This window comes from Mesocricetus auratus, unplaced genomic scaffold, assembly GCF_017639785.1.
Source record: "Mesocricetus auratus isolate SY011 unplaced genomic scaffold, BCM_Maur_2.0 Super-Scaffold_100003, whole genome shotgun sequence".
Classification (NCBI taxonomy): Eukaryota; Metazoa; Chordata; class Mammalia; order Rodentia; family Cricetidae; genus Mesocricetus; species Mesocricetus auratus.
The window spans coordinates 48,623,933-48,637,374 of NW_024429188.1; the positions used below are offsets into that span (position 1 = coordinate 48,623,933).

At 47.1% G+C, this 13,442-nt stretch overlaps 1 protein-coding gene across 3 annotated transcripts in view; it reads left to right on the forward strand.

Moving 5' to 3' along the window:
- The window catches only part of Nhsl2 (NHS like 2), a 239,757-nt gene extending 227,171 nt beyond the window's left edge, over nt 1-12,586 (forward strand). For 2 of the 3 annotated variants that reach the window (XM_040744268.1, XM_021233590.2), the window contains 4 exons: nt 1,025-1,156; nt 2,306-4,636; nt 6,632-6,764; nt 7,567-12,586. In XM_040744268.1, coding sequence (XP_040600202.1) covers nt 1,025-1,156; nt 2,306-4,636; nt 6,632-6,764; nt 7,567-7,888 — 2,918 coding nt within the window. In that variant the 3' untranslated portion in view covers nt 7,889-12,586. The remainder of the gene's footprint in view (nt 1-1,024; nt 1,157-2,305; nt 4,637-6,631; nt 6,765-7,566) is intronic. The other variant, XM_040744267.1, reaches the window with a different exon arrangement.
- Nucleotides 12,587-13,442: the final 856 nt, after the last annotated feature.

Below are 13,442 nucleotides of genomic sequence, written 5' to 3' on the forward strand. Positions count from 1 at the left end.
GTGATGGGAGCCTCACAAAGCGTCACTGATGTGCTCTGACTAAAATGGCTATCTCACTTTCAGGCTCGTCTTGAGTTTCTCCTGTGGAGCCATTTGCTGGGGTTGCAGTGGTGTGACTGGCGGGGAGGGGTTCCTGCTCAACCAGCCACCAAGCTAGAGACAGGGAGAGGAATTGCCTGTTTAGCCCCATGGACCTCCTCACCCTGACTTTGCCCCCCAACAAATTCCCGGAACTAAAAGCTGACCCAGCACTTTAAGAGCATTAGATAGGGCTCAGGCAACACAAACTGCCAATTTTGGTAATGTGGCCAGGTGGCTGTAGGACAGACTATTGGGCTGCTTCCTAAATGTTGGGGTCAGTAGGACATCTTGGAGACCTGGTCCCTGTGAAGTCAATCTAGGCATGATGGCACATACTTGTAATCACAGCACTCTGGAGGCAGAGGCAGGGTGATGAGGGCAAGTCTAGCCTGGATAATCAAATGAGTCCTTCGCTCACAAAAGCAACACCCACTACAGAGTGCATCTCAGTGGTAGAGTGTTTACCTTGAATATAGAAGGCCATAGATTCTGTCCCCACCACCACAGGAGAAACAATAATCACAATCAAATAACATCTAGCCCCAGCCCATCACTCCACAAGCAGTGATGTTCACCCCTGGCCTAGCTATGCCTCTGAAAAACCATCTAAGGATACCTAGGTAATGCTTCTACCTAGGCCCTCCTCCCAGAAAGTTGAATGTTCTGGAGTTCAGATTGTGGAGTTTCAAAAGCTACCCTGTTTATTTCAGTATGGAGCCAGAGCTGAAAAATACTGCCCAGTGCATCTAAAAAGTGCTGATGAGCTGGGTGTAGCCTGTAACACACCAAGTTGGGAGGGATGGGGAAGAAGAGCTACCTTCCTGGATGCTGCTATTCATGTTCATTGCTACTGCCGTCATCCCTTCTCTCTACCTCAGGCCAGTTTCCACTGTACTTTAAACAGAAACCAGGATGCACCCAAGTGTCTTTATTTTGGCTACAGGGCAGCAGTTTGATAGACATGCAAGTTTTCGACACTCGTTGTTTAACACAGAGACAGCCGTGAACCCCAAGTCCACCCTGAGGCGGAGGCGGACCATTATTGGATTCTCTAACTTTTCTCAGCGAGACCCAGGTGACCCCAATACAGTTGATTCCCTCAAACCCTTTCCCCATCTCCCACTATTCCTGTCATGCAAGTGCCATTGTGGTAGTAGGGAACTAGAATGATTCTGGGTAGAGGGACTATGAATATCTATCCAATGTGGTGATTAATGTTAACCAAGGGTCCTTGGCAAGACTAGCAATTGAGTATGGAGAGAAGGTATCTTAGGCTAATAAATCCACTACATTATTGTCTTCCATTACAAATGTAATGTAAGTTAGATATGAAGTACACACCTTTAATCCCAGCACTCAGTAACAGAGGCAGGAGGATTGTCTCCAGTTTAAGGCTAGCTTGGTCTCCATGAGTTCTAGACCAGCAAAAGACTGCATAATGAAGTCTTGTCTAAAAACCAAAAAAGTAATGTTACCATGTATGTCAAATTTATGTAAATAGATAAAAGTGGGCAATCATCCCCCAAATAGTTGTCTTGTATTGACCCAATACAGTCACTGTGGTAACTAATGATATTTATGTAGTCTGCCTGCCTTGTGTCTGGGTTATAGTCAATACTCAACAAATGCAGGCTATTATGAATTATCATGTCAGTAAACTAGTGATAATACTAATGTTATAATGGTCATAGCTCTGGATTTGAGAAAACTTGTGGAGATTGGAACATCTGAATGGTATTGTCACATCTGTGAGTTATCCTAAGTCTTTTATGTTCAAAGGCAAAAGGTGGCAGATACCAGAAATACGGCAATCTGGCCAAGTCCAGGTTCCCTGCTGGGGCTGTGAGCCACACGGTGCTGTGGTCTTTAGTCGGTTTAGAAACTTGTGCTCTTGCCTCAGGACTGATGAACCCTGAGGTCTGCTGCTTTCATGAACCTAGGGAGAAAGGTAGTCCCATGTGATACTTGTACTCTGAAGAGAGACATCAAAGCTGCAAAGTCTTTGGCAGCCATCTGGCCAATTGAAGGGCAACCTGTGACTCACTGTGTGGTGATGGGCAAGATCCCAACTTCCCCCAGCATCCTCATCTGTGAAAAGGAAGAACCAAGGAATTCTGACAAAGCTGTTGGCAAATGCTGCTTGGCACAAAGTTGATGTTCTTGTCATAAAACAGCTGATGGGGGATCGCTTGCTGTACCAGTAACATGTGTTTTCCATCTCCAGGTCACAGCAACAGCCCAGCAGGCAGCCTGGCCTGCTCTGCCACCTCAGACATCAGGCCTGGCCACTCGGTTCCACAGGTGGTTCAGGGAAGAGTTGCTATTGGGCAAGAAGCTCGGTTCCCAAGTCTCACCTCGCCAGGACTGAGACACTCTTCTAGTGATCCTGCAGACCCTCACCAGGCACGCAGTGGCCCAGACCCTCCTGGCATGGAGAGCATGGCAATGGTGTACAGTGTCCCCAGTTCTTGCAATGGACCAACAGAGTCAACATTCTCTGCTTCCTGGAAGGGAGATGCTTTCACGTACATGACCCCAAGTGCCAGCAGCCAGGGCAATCAAGCCAGTGAAAATGGAAAGAACCCTTCCTCTGGGAATTCTTGGGTCTCTCTGAACACACTCCCTCCTCTGGTCCCTAAGGAGGCGGCTACCCTCTTTGTCACTCGGGATAACCCAGCAGGATGCACTGGGCTACCCAGCTACTCTGAGCACCCCACTCAACGAAGACAAATACCAGAAAGACCTCCCAAGATTGGCCTTCTGGCCCGTGGTACCTCAAGACTGGAAACAGGCCCGGGCGGAACCAACAGATTCCGGGAGCGGTCACTGTCTGTGCCCACAGACTCGGGTGTCACCTCAGTGGACTATGATGAAGAACAGAAGGCTAGGGAGGCCTGCATCCTGCCTTATACCAGTACAAGCTCTGAAGGCAGTAACAGTACTGACAACATTGCAGCCCTCAGCACTGAGCAGGAGGCGCGGTACAGAAGGCAAAGATCCAAAAGTATTTCACTCAAGAAGGCCAAGAAGAAGCCCTCTCCACCCATGCGAAGTGTCTCACTAGTCAAAGATGAGCCAGTGCTGCCATCAGAAGGTGAATTGGCACTGCCCAAGGACCAGAGGCCCAGGAGCCTTTGCCTCTCCTTGGAACACCAAGGGCACCATTCATCTCACCCAGATGCTCAAGGTCACCCAGCTGTGCCAACTCTCAAAGATCCAGAAGGCACACAGTTCTCTCACCACTGGTATCTTAGTGACTGGAAGTCTGGTGACACCTACCAATCTCTGTCTAGCTCCAGCACTGCCACCGGCACCACAGTCATTGAGTGCACTCAAGTTCAGGGAAGCTCAGAGTCTCTGGCCTCCCCTTCCACCTCCAGAGCGACAACACCCTCCCAGCTCTCTATTGAGGTGGAAGCCAGGGAAGTAACCTCCCCTGGAAGGCCCACTGGACTGATGTCCCCTTCCAGTGGCTACTCCAGCCAGTCAGAGACACCCACACCCACTGTCTCCATGTCCTTGACTCTGGGCCACTTACCCCCTCCAAGCACCAGTGTCAGAGTGCGTCCAGTGGTACCAGAAAGGAAGTCATCACTGCCCCCAACATCACCGATGGAGAAAATCTGCAAGTCACGGTTATCATTTGACCTACCACTAACCTCTTCAACCACCCTGGATCTGTCGGGGATGAGTATCTCCATCCGCAGCAAAACCAAGGTTAGCCGCCATCACTCTGATACCAATTTTGGAGCCAAACTGGCACAGAAAACTAGTCCAAACCAGCCAATCATGCCCATGGTTACTCAGTCTGACCTCCGTTCTGTTCGCCTAAGGTCAGTTAGCAAGTCTGAGCCAGAAGATGACATTGAGAGCCCAGATTACACCGAGGAACCTGGAACAGAAGAAGTCTTCACCTTGCCAGAGAGAAAAGTGAAGCCTCCCATCGCTGAGAAACCTCCACTGGCCCGAAGGCCTCCAAGTTTAGTTCACAGGCCGCCCTCTCTCACTGGGGAGTATCCACTAACTTCTCCTACTATGGCTATGACACCCAGGAGCTCCATTCCACACATGAAGCAGCTCCCCCAAGACAGCTACACGGTGTTGCGGAAACCAAAGTCACCCAGCTTCCCCAGTGGCAGGAGCCCTGGGGAGTCAACAACACCCTCCACCCTTGTCTTCACACCTCCTGCCAGTTCCTCTGGTGCTTTCTTCTCAGGAACACAGCAACCTCCCCAGGCCAGTGTAGAAGACGGGGGCCCCAAGGTGAGAGCCCTGCCTGAAAGAATCAGCCTCCAGAGCCAGGAAGAAGCCGAGAAAAAGACGAGCAAGATTCCACCTCCAGTACCAAAAAAGCCCAGTGTGCTCTACCTGCCTCTCGCCTCCCCTGTAGCTCAAATGGATGCCTGTGCGGCAGAACCACGGCTGCCTTTCAGCCCCATCATCACCCTGGAGGAAGATTCCAAGTGTCCCTCCACTGGTGATGACTTGAAGTCACCTGGTAAAAGGGTGACTTCGGCTCTTCATGTTGACAGTGAAAAGGAGGCCATCTCTCCAGGTTAGTAAACTTGGCTTTTCCCTTCTGTTGCAAGAGAGAGGGATGTGAGTGAGACTGGAGTTCCAAGACAGAGCCCCAGTATGACCAAATCTGTAGGGAGCACAACCAGAGAGCTTGGGTTAACTATGAAAAGGAACTGCGGCTTAGCCTTACTGTTCAGGAGATCAGGATTGACCCAGGCTAAGCCTGGACAATCTACCCCCTGGCACAGGCACTATGATAACAAAATCAAACAAAGCCTTAGCACACTGGGACTTCTTGACCTCGTCTACCCAGCCAGGCATGCAGCCCTTGCCCCGGGAGCCCCGCTCACCAGACAATGGTTTTCATTAGCCACACTAAATTTAGACTAGACTGATGCACAGACTCAGTACTCTATAAGACCAAGTTCAAATGTCCTGGAAGGCTCACGGGATTCTGAAATGATGTGCTGTGTCACCACCTGTACCCTTTTCCAGTTTCTTCCAGAAGAAAGGGCACAGTCTTCCTTGGATGGTTTGATTCTAACTCTCCCTGAACTTGTAAGACTAGACAAGTTAATTATTCTCCTTTTTGGTTGATATTGTTTCTGTGGCTTTTTGATTTAATTGTAAGATACATACAACACTCATAGTTTAACCACTTCCGTATGTGTGGGGGGGCACAGGTTATGCTGAATGTCTTCTGCTATCACTCTTGGTCTTTTGAGACAGAGTTTCTTCCAGGACCCAGAGCTTATTTATTGGCTAGACTGGCTGGCGAGCAGGCCCTGGGCATCTACCTGTCTCCATGCCCTCAGATATGGATTACTATGGTTATAGGCATGCCCAACAGTATCCAGCTTTAACATGAGTGCTGTGGATCCGAACTCAGGTCTTCAGGCTTGTATGGAAGGTGCTTTGCCAACTGAGTCATTTTCCTGGCACCAACTCCTTTTTTGAGACAGTGTTTCACTGTTACTTAGGCTAGCCTGAAAGTCACAATTCTCCTACCTCAGCTCCCCACCCCCTTGGAACTGTAGATATGTGCCACCATCCCTGGCTTAATTTGAACCATCTTTAATCATGCAGTTCATTAGTGTTTAAGAACATTCATGTTGAGTAACTCATCTCCAGAATGCCTTTTATCTCAGGAAAATGAAGGTCTATACCCTTGAAACAACTCTCCCTTCCTTCCTCCTCTTTCTCTTCCCCTTTTCCTCCCCCCCCACTGAACACAGTTCTACTTTTCAGGTCTATGGATCTGACTGCTCTGCATGCTGAGTCGAGTCATAGATTTGGTGTCTTTTTTATGCCTTGTTTATTTTTATTAATGCCCTTAAGGCTCGACTGTGTTTCTCATCATTTTTGAACCCTAAATAGTAAACACCAAAATCTCATAATCTCTTTAAGCTGATCTAGACTTTCAGTATAAGTTAGTCACTGTGATGAAAGCTAGTGAGCTTGTCAAAGTCACAGGTTATTTTCAATATGCTCCCTTGGACTCCACAGGCTACCTCAGATTCAAGCATGTCCCACCCCGCCACCACACACACACACACACACACACACACACACACACACACACACACACACACACACACTGGGTAAGGATAATTGCTTTACCCTTCTCTCAGTATCTTGAGTTTTTAATTATGTATTTATAACAAGGAGGCTGGGCACATAGCTCAGTTCCAGAGAGCTTTTCTAGTGTGTGCAAGGCCCTGAGTTCCATCCCCAGCAGTAATTTTTTTTTTAGTAAATAAGAAAATGAGCATGTTCACATCACCTGTTTTAATGAAAAGTGTGCATGAAAACAGGGGTCTGGGCCAGTCTTCACCATGTGGGCATTGAAAGGCCTGGGGGTAAATCATTAACCTTCTGAACTTCATGTTCCTCCTAACAAAATGGAGACATCAAAAGTCCCGCCCTGCTGTCCATCCAGAGCTGCTTTGAACATTGAGGGGAATAACGAGATTGCATATGCTCTGTCCTAGCTATCATGCTCAAAGTCGTTCCTTTTGGTTCTTATGCCTAGGGAGGTCTGTAGAAGCAAGCACCGAAGAGAAAAGTTTAATCAGTGATAAAACAGCTGAATGGATCTCAGAGGAGGATGATGACGTGTTTGTAGCTTCTCGCACAACAGAAGATTTATTTACTGTGATACACAGGTCAGGATAATTTTCCTTCATTGTAATTGCGATTGCTTTCCCCTTTTCTACTTGAAGAAAAACTGCTGCCTTTGAGCAGCCATTGGAATTGCAACTGGAGATTAAGTCCTGGAACCTACATATGTGAGCACAGTCTGGGGCCTCACATCTCAAATTCACTGATATCTTTGGTTGAAGCGGAGGAGGGGAGGACCAGGTGCTGAGAGAGGCCCCTCGTTTCCTAGCAACTGCTTGGCCTATTGTGTCTCCATCTGCTCCCTCACAGCTCTATCTGCAGTCAGATACATTTAACCCTTCACAGAATTTCTTGTACCACAGAATTCTATTACAAGGTGATATGGAGCACTGGGCAGCATATGACAGCAGGGACTATGGCAGAGGGGGAACAGAAGTGTGCCTAGGGGCATAAGGCAGGGGCTTGGTAATGAGGTACCTGGATCTATGAGCCCAGTTACTGGAGCTGGAGCACCAGTTCAAACCAGTTCCACCGCTGGCTGTCTTGCTTCAGTCACTGAGCTACTGGACTTGATTCTTTATGTTTGTTCTTGATCTCAGAACTGACAAGGAGTGAATCTATAGCACAGGGCAAGTGACTCCAGTTGTGGGCATTCAAAAGCATGTGGGGAACTGAGGGCCCTACAAGGGACATGGGAGCTAAGAGGTGAGGAACAGCCCATCAGCACAAGGCTGTCACAATGCATGGTCTTGAGTACATCCCTGGCTGGCAGTCCTTGAAAGGTTTGCTAGCTGTCCGCTCCCTGAATTCCCTGAATTCACTCAGACCAGTCTTTCTCTCATTTAGGTCCAAAAGAAAGCTACTGGGCTGGAAAGAGCCTGGGGAGGGCTTCACAGGCAGCAGACCCACCTCCCATTCACCAGTGAAGAATACAGCTGATTCTCCCACCAGTGAGTCTGCTGCTGCCACGGGGCCAAGTGGCGGTGCCTGCCTAGATGCTGGCAGAAATGATGATTTCAAGGCCTTGCTCCAGAAGAAGGGAAGTAAGGCAACTCCTAGGACCCGCCCATCAGCGGCCGAACTGCTGAAGACCACTAACCCCCTGGCTCGAAGAATCATTGCACAGTTCTCAAAAGACTATGAAACCACTGACAACCCCAGTACCTAAGCCCTGCTTCTTACTTGCTAGACCTAAGTAGAGAAGGGGGAAGATAGAGGGCTTTAGAAAGGAACCAACCACAGGAATAACAAAAGAATCCACATGTTTTTGACGTTAACTCACACTCTGGACAGCAGAGAGGCCAACACAACACAACTGAGCTCACCAGGCACTCTGATAGGCTTCAGACTATCTGCGTTTCCATGTTTCCATGCTTGCCATGACTGAACATTGGGGTCCTTCTTATCATCTCCCAGCGCTGTGCATTAAGAAGGGACCCTCAGATTTGAGAGCCTGTATGCCACCTTTTCAATGTCCTAGCTGTTTTGTCCACTGGCTCCTGTCACTGAGAGGCACGGTGGGAGAACAGATTGAGGACTTCTAAGGACAGAGGGTGCCAATTCCATTGCTGATTATCTGCTCTCCTGGGCTGGCCTTGATGGCCCTATGTGAAGACACAGACGGACACTGAGGCCTCCTCAACCACAGTGACTTTCCTCCAGAGAGAGTTCTGCAGGAGACATGCACTAATCTCAGCGTGGGGTTGATTGGATGGCTTTTGTGGTGCAAAATATGAACGTGACTCCTCCAAAACTCCATGCCTTTTTCAGTTTGATTGTCTATGCGGAGATCAGGGTGATGAGTTTTAATAAACTTCTAGAACCCCCCCATTAGTTAGAAAAGATGGGACTGGGTGGCTTTGGCTGAACCACGCTCAGTAAACAAATGGGACATTTGTTCACTCACATCTAGTCAAGGTAACTTGCATGTGCGCCTTGATGTCTTTTGAATGTCTGTCAACATGGGTAGCCAGGATCTGTGCCCAACTCACGCTGCGTACTCCAAGAATTCTCATTTCCCTGGCATGTAACATTCATTACAGGAAGTAATTAGGTGACGGACTGGCATCTTCAGAGGCTCCAGGAGTAGAAAGTAAGTGTACCTTGCTCCACACCATTCGATTCAGAGTGTGCTTTTGTGCTTGTTTGGGTTTTGTTTAAAGGAAATCTGACTCTGTAGACTGAAAAAGATCTACACGAAATCAAAAAGACAGCCTGCTATGGCCCTTAATGCAAGAGGGCTACTTTTTGCCATTTAGGTACAGCAGTTGGACCAACTTTCAGCTAGCCATGGGGATAGGAGGAGGGAGAAGAGCGGCTAGGATAAAGAGAAAACTGAAAGAGTTCCAAACAATCACAGTTACCCCTTCCCTTCCAAAGCCAACAGGCACTGGCTATTCTTGTCAACCCAATGTTGTAAGCAGAGAAAGAATGCCTGATTTCCATACACCTGGTTTCTGAGGGGCTGGGGACAAGATAAGCAAAGCAATGAACACAGAACCTGCTGGCCAGTGTCGGAAAGTTCATTGACTTCTGGTCCCAAAGGGCCAATAGGAAATGAACCTGCAGAATGCTTTACAGAGAAAAAAAGGTTCCAGAGACAAGCAGATCTCCAATTTGATAGGTCCAATGAGAAGCAAACCGTTAGCTCAGCTGCCCACACTCCAGGAGAGCAAAATGGCTGAAAACTCCACTGGGTACTGAGACGACTCACGTCTGTGGCATAGAAGCCCTAAGCTGAGATCCTTGCTTGGGTTGGTCTAGCTCTGAATTCTAGACAAATGGGAAGATATCAAGCTCACCAACATTCTTGCAACTAGCTCTTCTCTCTCAGATTTAGAAAGAAGCCACTTGAATAATAGACAGTTTGGGGAAATCTAGTTACTTTGAAAGTATTTAAATCATTTCACATGAAAATCTTAACCAAATTTCATGAATTTTGCCTGAATTTAAACAAGAGTTTTAATCACTACACCCGGGAGCTGGAGGCAGGCAGATTTCTATGAGTTTGAGGTCAGCCTGATCTACGTAGCTAGTTCAGGCTGCCTAGGATACATAGTGAGACCCTGACTTCAGTCTTGACTGTGGTTTATACATAAGTATCACACCTGACCTAACTCAGAATTCCAAAAGACAGAGATATTTTCCTCTGTGGAGAAATGGGGGAGTGGAGTGTCCTTACTTCTGTGTATCAGATGCAAAAGGCCCCCTGCATCTGCTTCTCAGAACCATTGTGAATTGTTGAGCTCTGCGGTATGAGCATACGGGACTCTGTATAGGTAGGGCTTGCTACTTTTGCTGATTTTTTTTGGCAAGTGTCTTGTTTGTTCCTTCTCATGGGTTTTGCCTCTCCCCTCATCTTGCTACCTCCGGAGGATTCCCCAAAAGATTGCAAACCGAAGTTGTTTCAGTGACCTGAACGAACCCTTGCTTTCCTCTCTACAACTCTGTATGCCTGGAATGTCTAGAACATGTCCACATCACTAGGACCCCAGAAGCCCATAGCCCAAGAGGATTTGGGGCAGCAAGTTTGCAGTCAGAGAAAACACTTAGGGCTGGGAGTAGTCATTCTGTATTTCCAGTTTTTACAGGGAGTGGACCTAGTTCTAAACAACCAGATTGTTAAAAATAATGATGATGATGATAATAATAACAACCAGTCATTGATTAGTACAACACCAAGCATCTTTCTAATACTTAACCATAAACTCCAGTTTTCTCCCCTTAGTACAATGTGTGCTGCCCGTGAGGCTGGTGGAGATGGGTGAAACCCCTTTCAGGGAGGTCTCAGGACGTTGCTACCACTGCTGTGACATACAGCACACATAAGGAAAGAGAGTAATCTACAGATGGCATACACAGTAAGTTGGAGGGAAATAAAACTGGCCCCAGGTGGTCAGCCTGTGCTTCAAGCTGTTCCTATCCCTTGTTTCCCTCCAACTCTAGCCCTTAGTGACAAGTGGTTCTGTTACACTAGCTTCAGTATAGTCAGTGGTGGGGGAGACCCCCCAGAGGCAGTCAGTGGATATCTGCATGCTTCTCACTTGGTGGGTTTATATTTGTGGTTCACATGTGAGTGGCAGAGAGCAAGTTAGTCTTAGTACAAAGGTTGACTTTGCTTATTGGCCTGCCTGGGCCTCCCTCCTGGCTCCAACTTGTCTTTCAGTCCTAACACCCATGAACTGCACCCATACCAACAGCTCAACCACAAAGGAGTTAAGGCTACGGGCAGCCAGTTCATTGCCATTAGCCTCATGACCACAAAGGTTAATCTGGAAAAAATGACCCTGAATGTACAAATATGGGCAAGTCTTCAAGGTTCCCCCAACAAGCATTCTGCTTGGCATCTACTTTATCTAGACAACAGAGATCCAGCTGTTGTCTCTGTGTACCTGTCACTCTGAGCAGAGCTACCCATGCACCCGCTGCCCTCCTCACCTCTGAACCAGTCAGGAAAATGACTAGTTATCAGTCTCTGTTGCTCACCGCTTCTGCCCTCTATGTTCGCTAAGTCTGTGGTACAATGGTGAGCTTTTCCTTTGATATGATTTGCCAGGGCCAGGACTAGGGTGAGGCGATTGGGGAGACGCCCACTCTCAAGGCCCCTCCAGTGCCTTACCCTTGCCACGGCCCTGTGATTTGCACTCTGTAAAGTAGAGTCAGTTGTTCCTCCTCTGAGTGTAGTCCTGATTTGGGGGGCAGGTTTTGCGCCAAATGTTTTCTTGCTGTTTCTCCATTTGTTGCCAGAAGCCTTTGTATGCATTAAAGACTCTTCGGTATTATCACAAACATTTCAGCTGGCAAGTTAGCACCCGGTTCAGGAGGAGCACTGTGGCCAGAGGACTTCAACCGCAAGGTGGAGGTCTGCCCTGTGGACCTTCCTTCTGTTCTTTCTGCTCCTTTCTCCCTTGTAGACCTTGTGGCCCAGCACCGATTCTTCTCAGTGCCTCCTACTTTGTTCTCCTCCTAAGAAAAAACATGCTCTCAAGAAAGGGATGAATTCGTTGACTTGAGAGGCTTAATGCTACCTTTTTCCGAGGGTTGCTTGCATTTTAACAGGGGAACAGCCTTAAGCCAAAGGAATGAAGTTCTTGCAGAATGTGAGGCATCAACTAATTGTACAAGTTCCTTTTCACCATGGAAAAACCAGACTCCCTGACAGCTGACTCCAGAGTACAGAAAATATGGTTTTCTCCTGGAATCATTGTAGTTAGTAGCTGATGGTCAATTATCTAAATAACCCTGTTCTATATTACTACCAAGGGACTCTGAGAAAAAGCTACTTTATTAAAAGCCTCTGAGAAGGCCTAGATCAAGCATTCATATTGTACATTAACATGTTTGTGTAAATGGAATTAATACTACTTACCACTTAGGTGAAAGACACAAAGATTTAACAAGTTTGTGAAATGTGTTCTGTTTGTGCAACGTGACTCGGTCGAGTCCAATTCTTACTGATGTCAGTTGTCCAATATCAGTGGTGGTTAAATTGGGTGGAGGTGTAGTTACTAAGCACAGGCCTCCACTACCCCTCCTGCCATTTGTCTCTGTTGTGTGCTATGACTTCGGCTTGATGTGAGAATGAGACCTTACCTAAACCAGAGCCCCCAGTCCCTAATGCCTTTGCATGTATTTCAGCTATAAGTGACCAAGGGAGTAAGGATTTAAAAGAACAAGCGAGTAGGAAGGAGGTACAGAGCAGTGCCTTTGTCAAAGGTCATCGAACAGTATGATGACTTTAAAATGGCATGAAATAAGCCAAGTCAAATTATTTTACAATACTTTGAAACCGATTTATGGAGGACTATGGCTGTGAATGGTTTTTGAACACATGTCGGAGGCACTTTAATAAATTTAGCAAAAAGAATTTGCCTAATGAAGATTGTGTGAAATAAATATAGACCTTTGTTCAGTAAGGGCCCAAATCTAGGCCACTGGTTCTCAAAGTGTGGTCTTGGAACCAAGAGCAACATATGAGAGAGAAGGAGGGGGAGGAGAGAGAGAGAGAGAGAGAGAGAGAGAGAGAGAGAGAGAGAGAGAGAGAGAGAGAGAGAGAGAGAGAGAGAGAGAGAGAGAGAGAGAGAGAGAGAGAGAGAGAGAGAGAGAGAGAGAGCCACTCCAACAGGCCACCTTCTCTGGCAAAGATGTGTGTATCATGTTCTTGCTCAGCTACACACATCTGTGTGGTGTTAAGAAACTGCAAGATTGAATCAGGCCCGTCTGGCCTGGTTTGCATTTTTAAAACAGTTAACAACAGCAAACAGCAAAAAAGGGGTGGTGGTTGTGTTTGGTATTACCAGCCCTTAAAGGAATGTCCAGGGGGGCTCTTGGTTTTTGAGGTTTTGCCTAAGGGATGAAGTGTGGTATTTGATAGAATTGACCTCCCCCTACAGAGAAACAAACACCTGAACCAGAACAACCAGTTAACCCCTCTCAGCCTCTTTGTAATGCTAAGCTTTATAGAAATTTATTCCGTATGTGGTCTTGAGGTTTTCTATGTCCAGTTTTATAAAACGTTCTGCATGCAAACACAGCATTGTGGTCACTGTACCAATCACCTCAAAGCCATTCCTCCTCCATGTGTGTGCTGGTGAACAAATACCAACATGGATGTTTTGATGTTTCCTGAGCAATTGTAAATTCCATTTTCATTAATTTTTAAATGAGATATATTTACTCTGGCTAGCAGTTAAAATTTTATTCTTTTTATTATCTTTCATTGC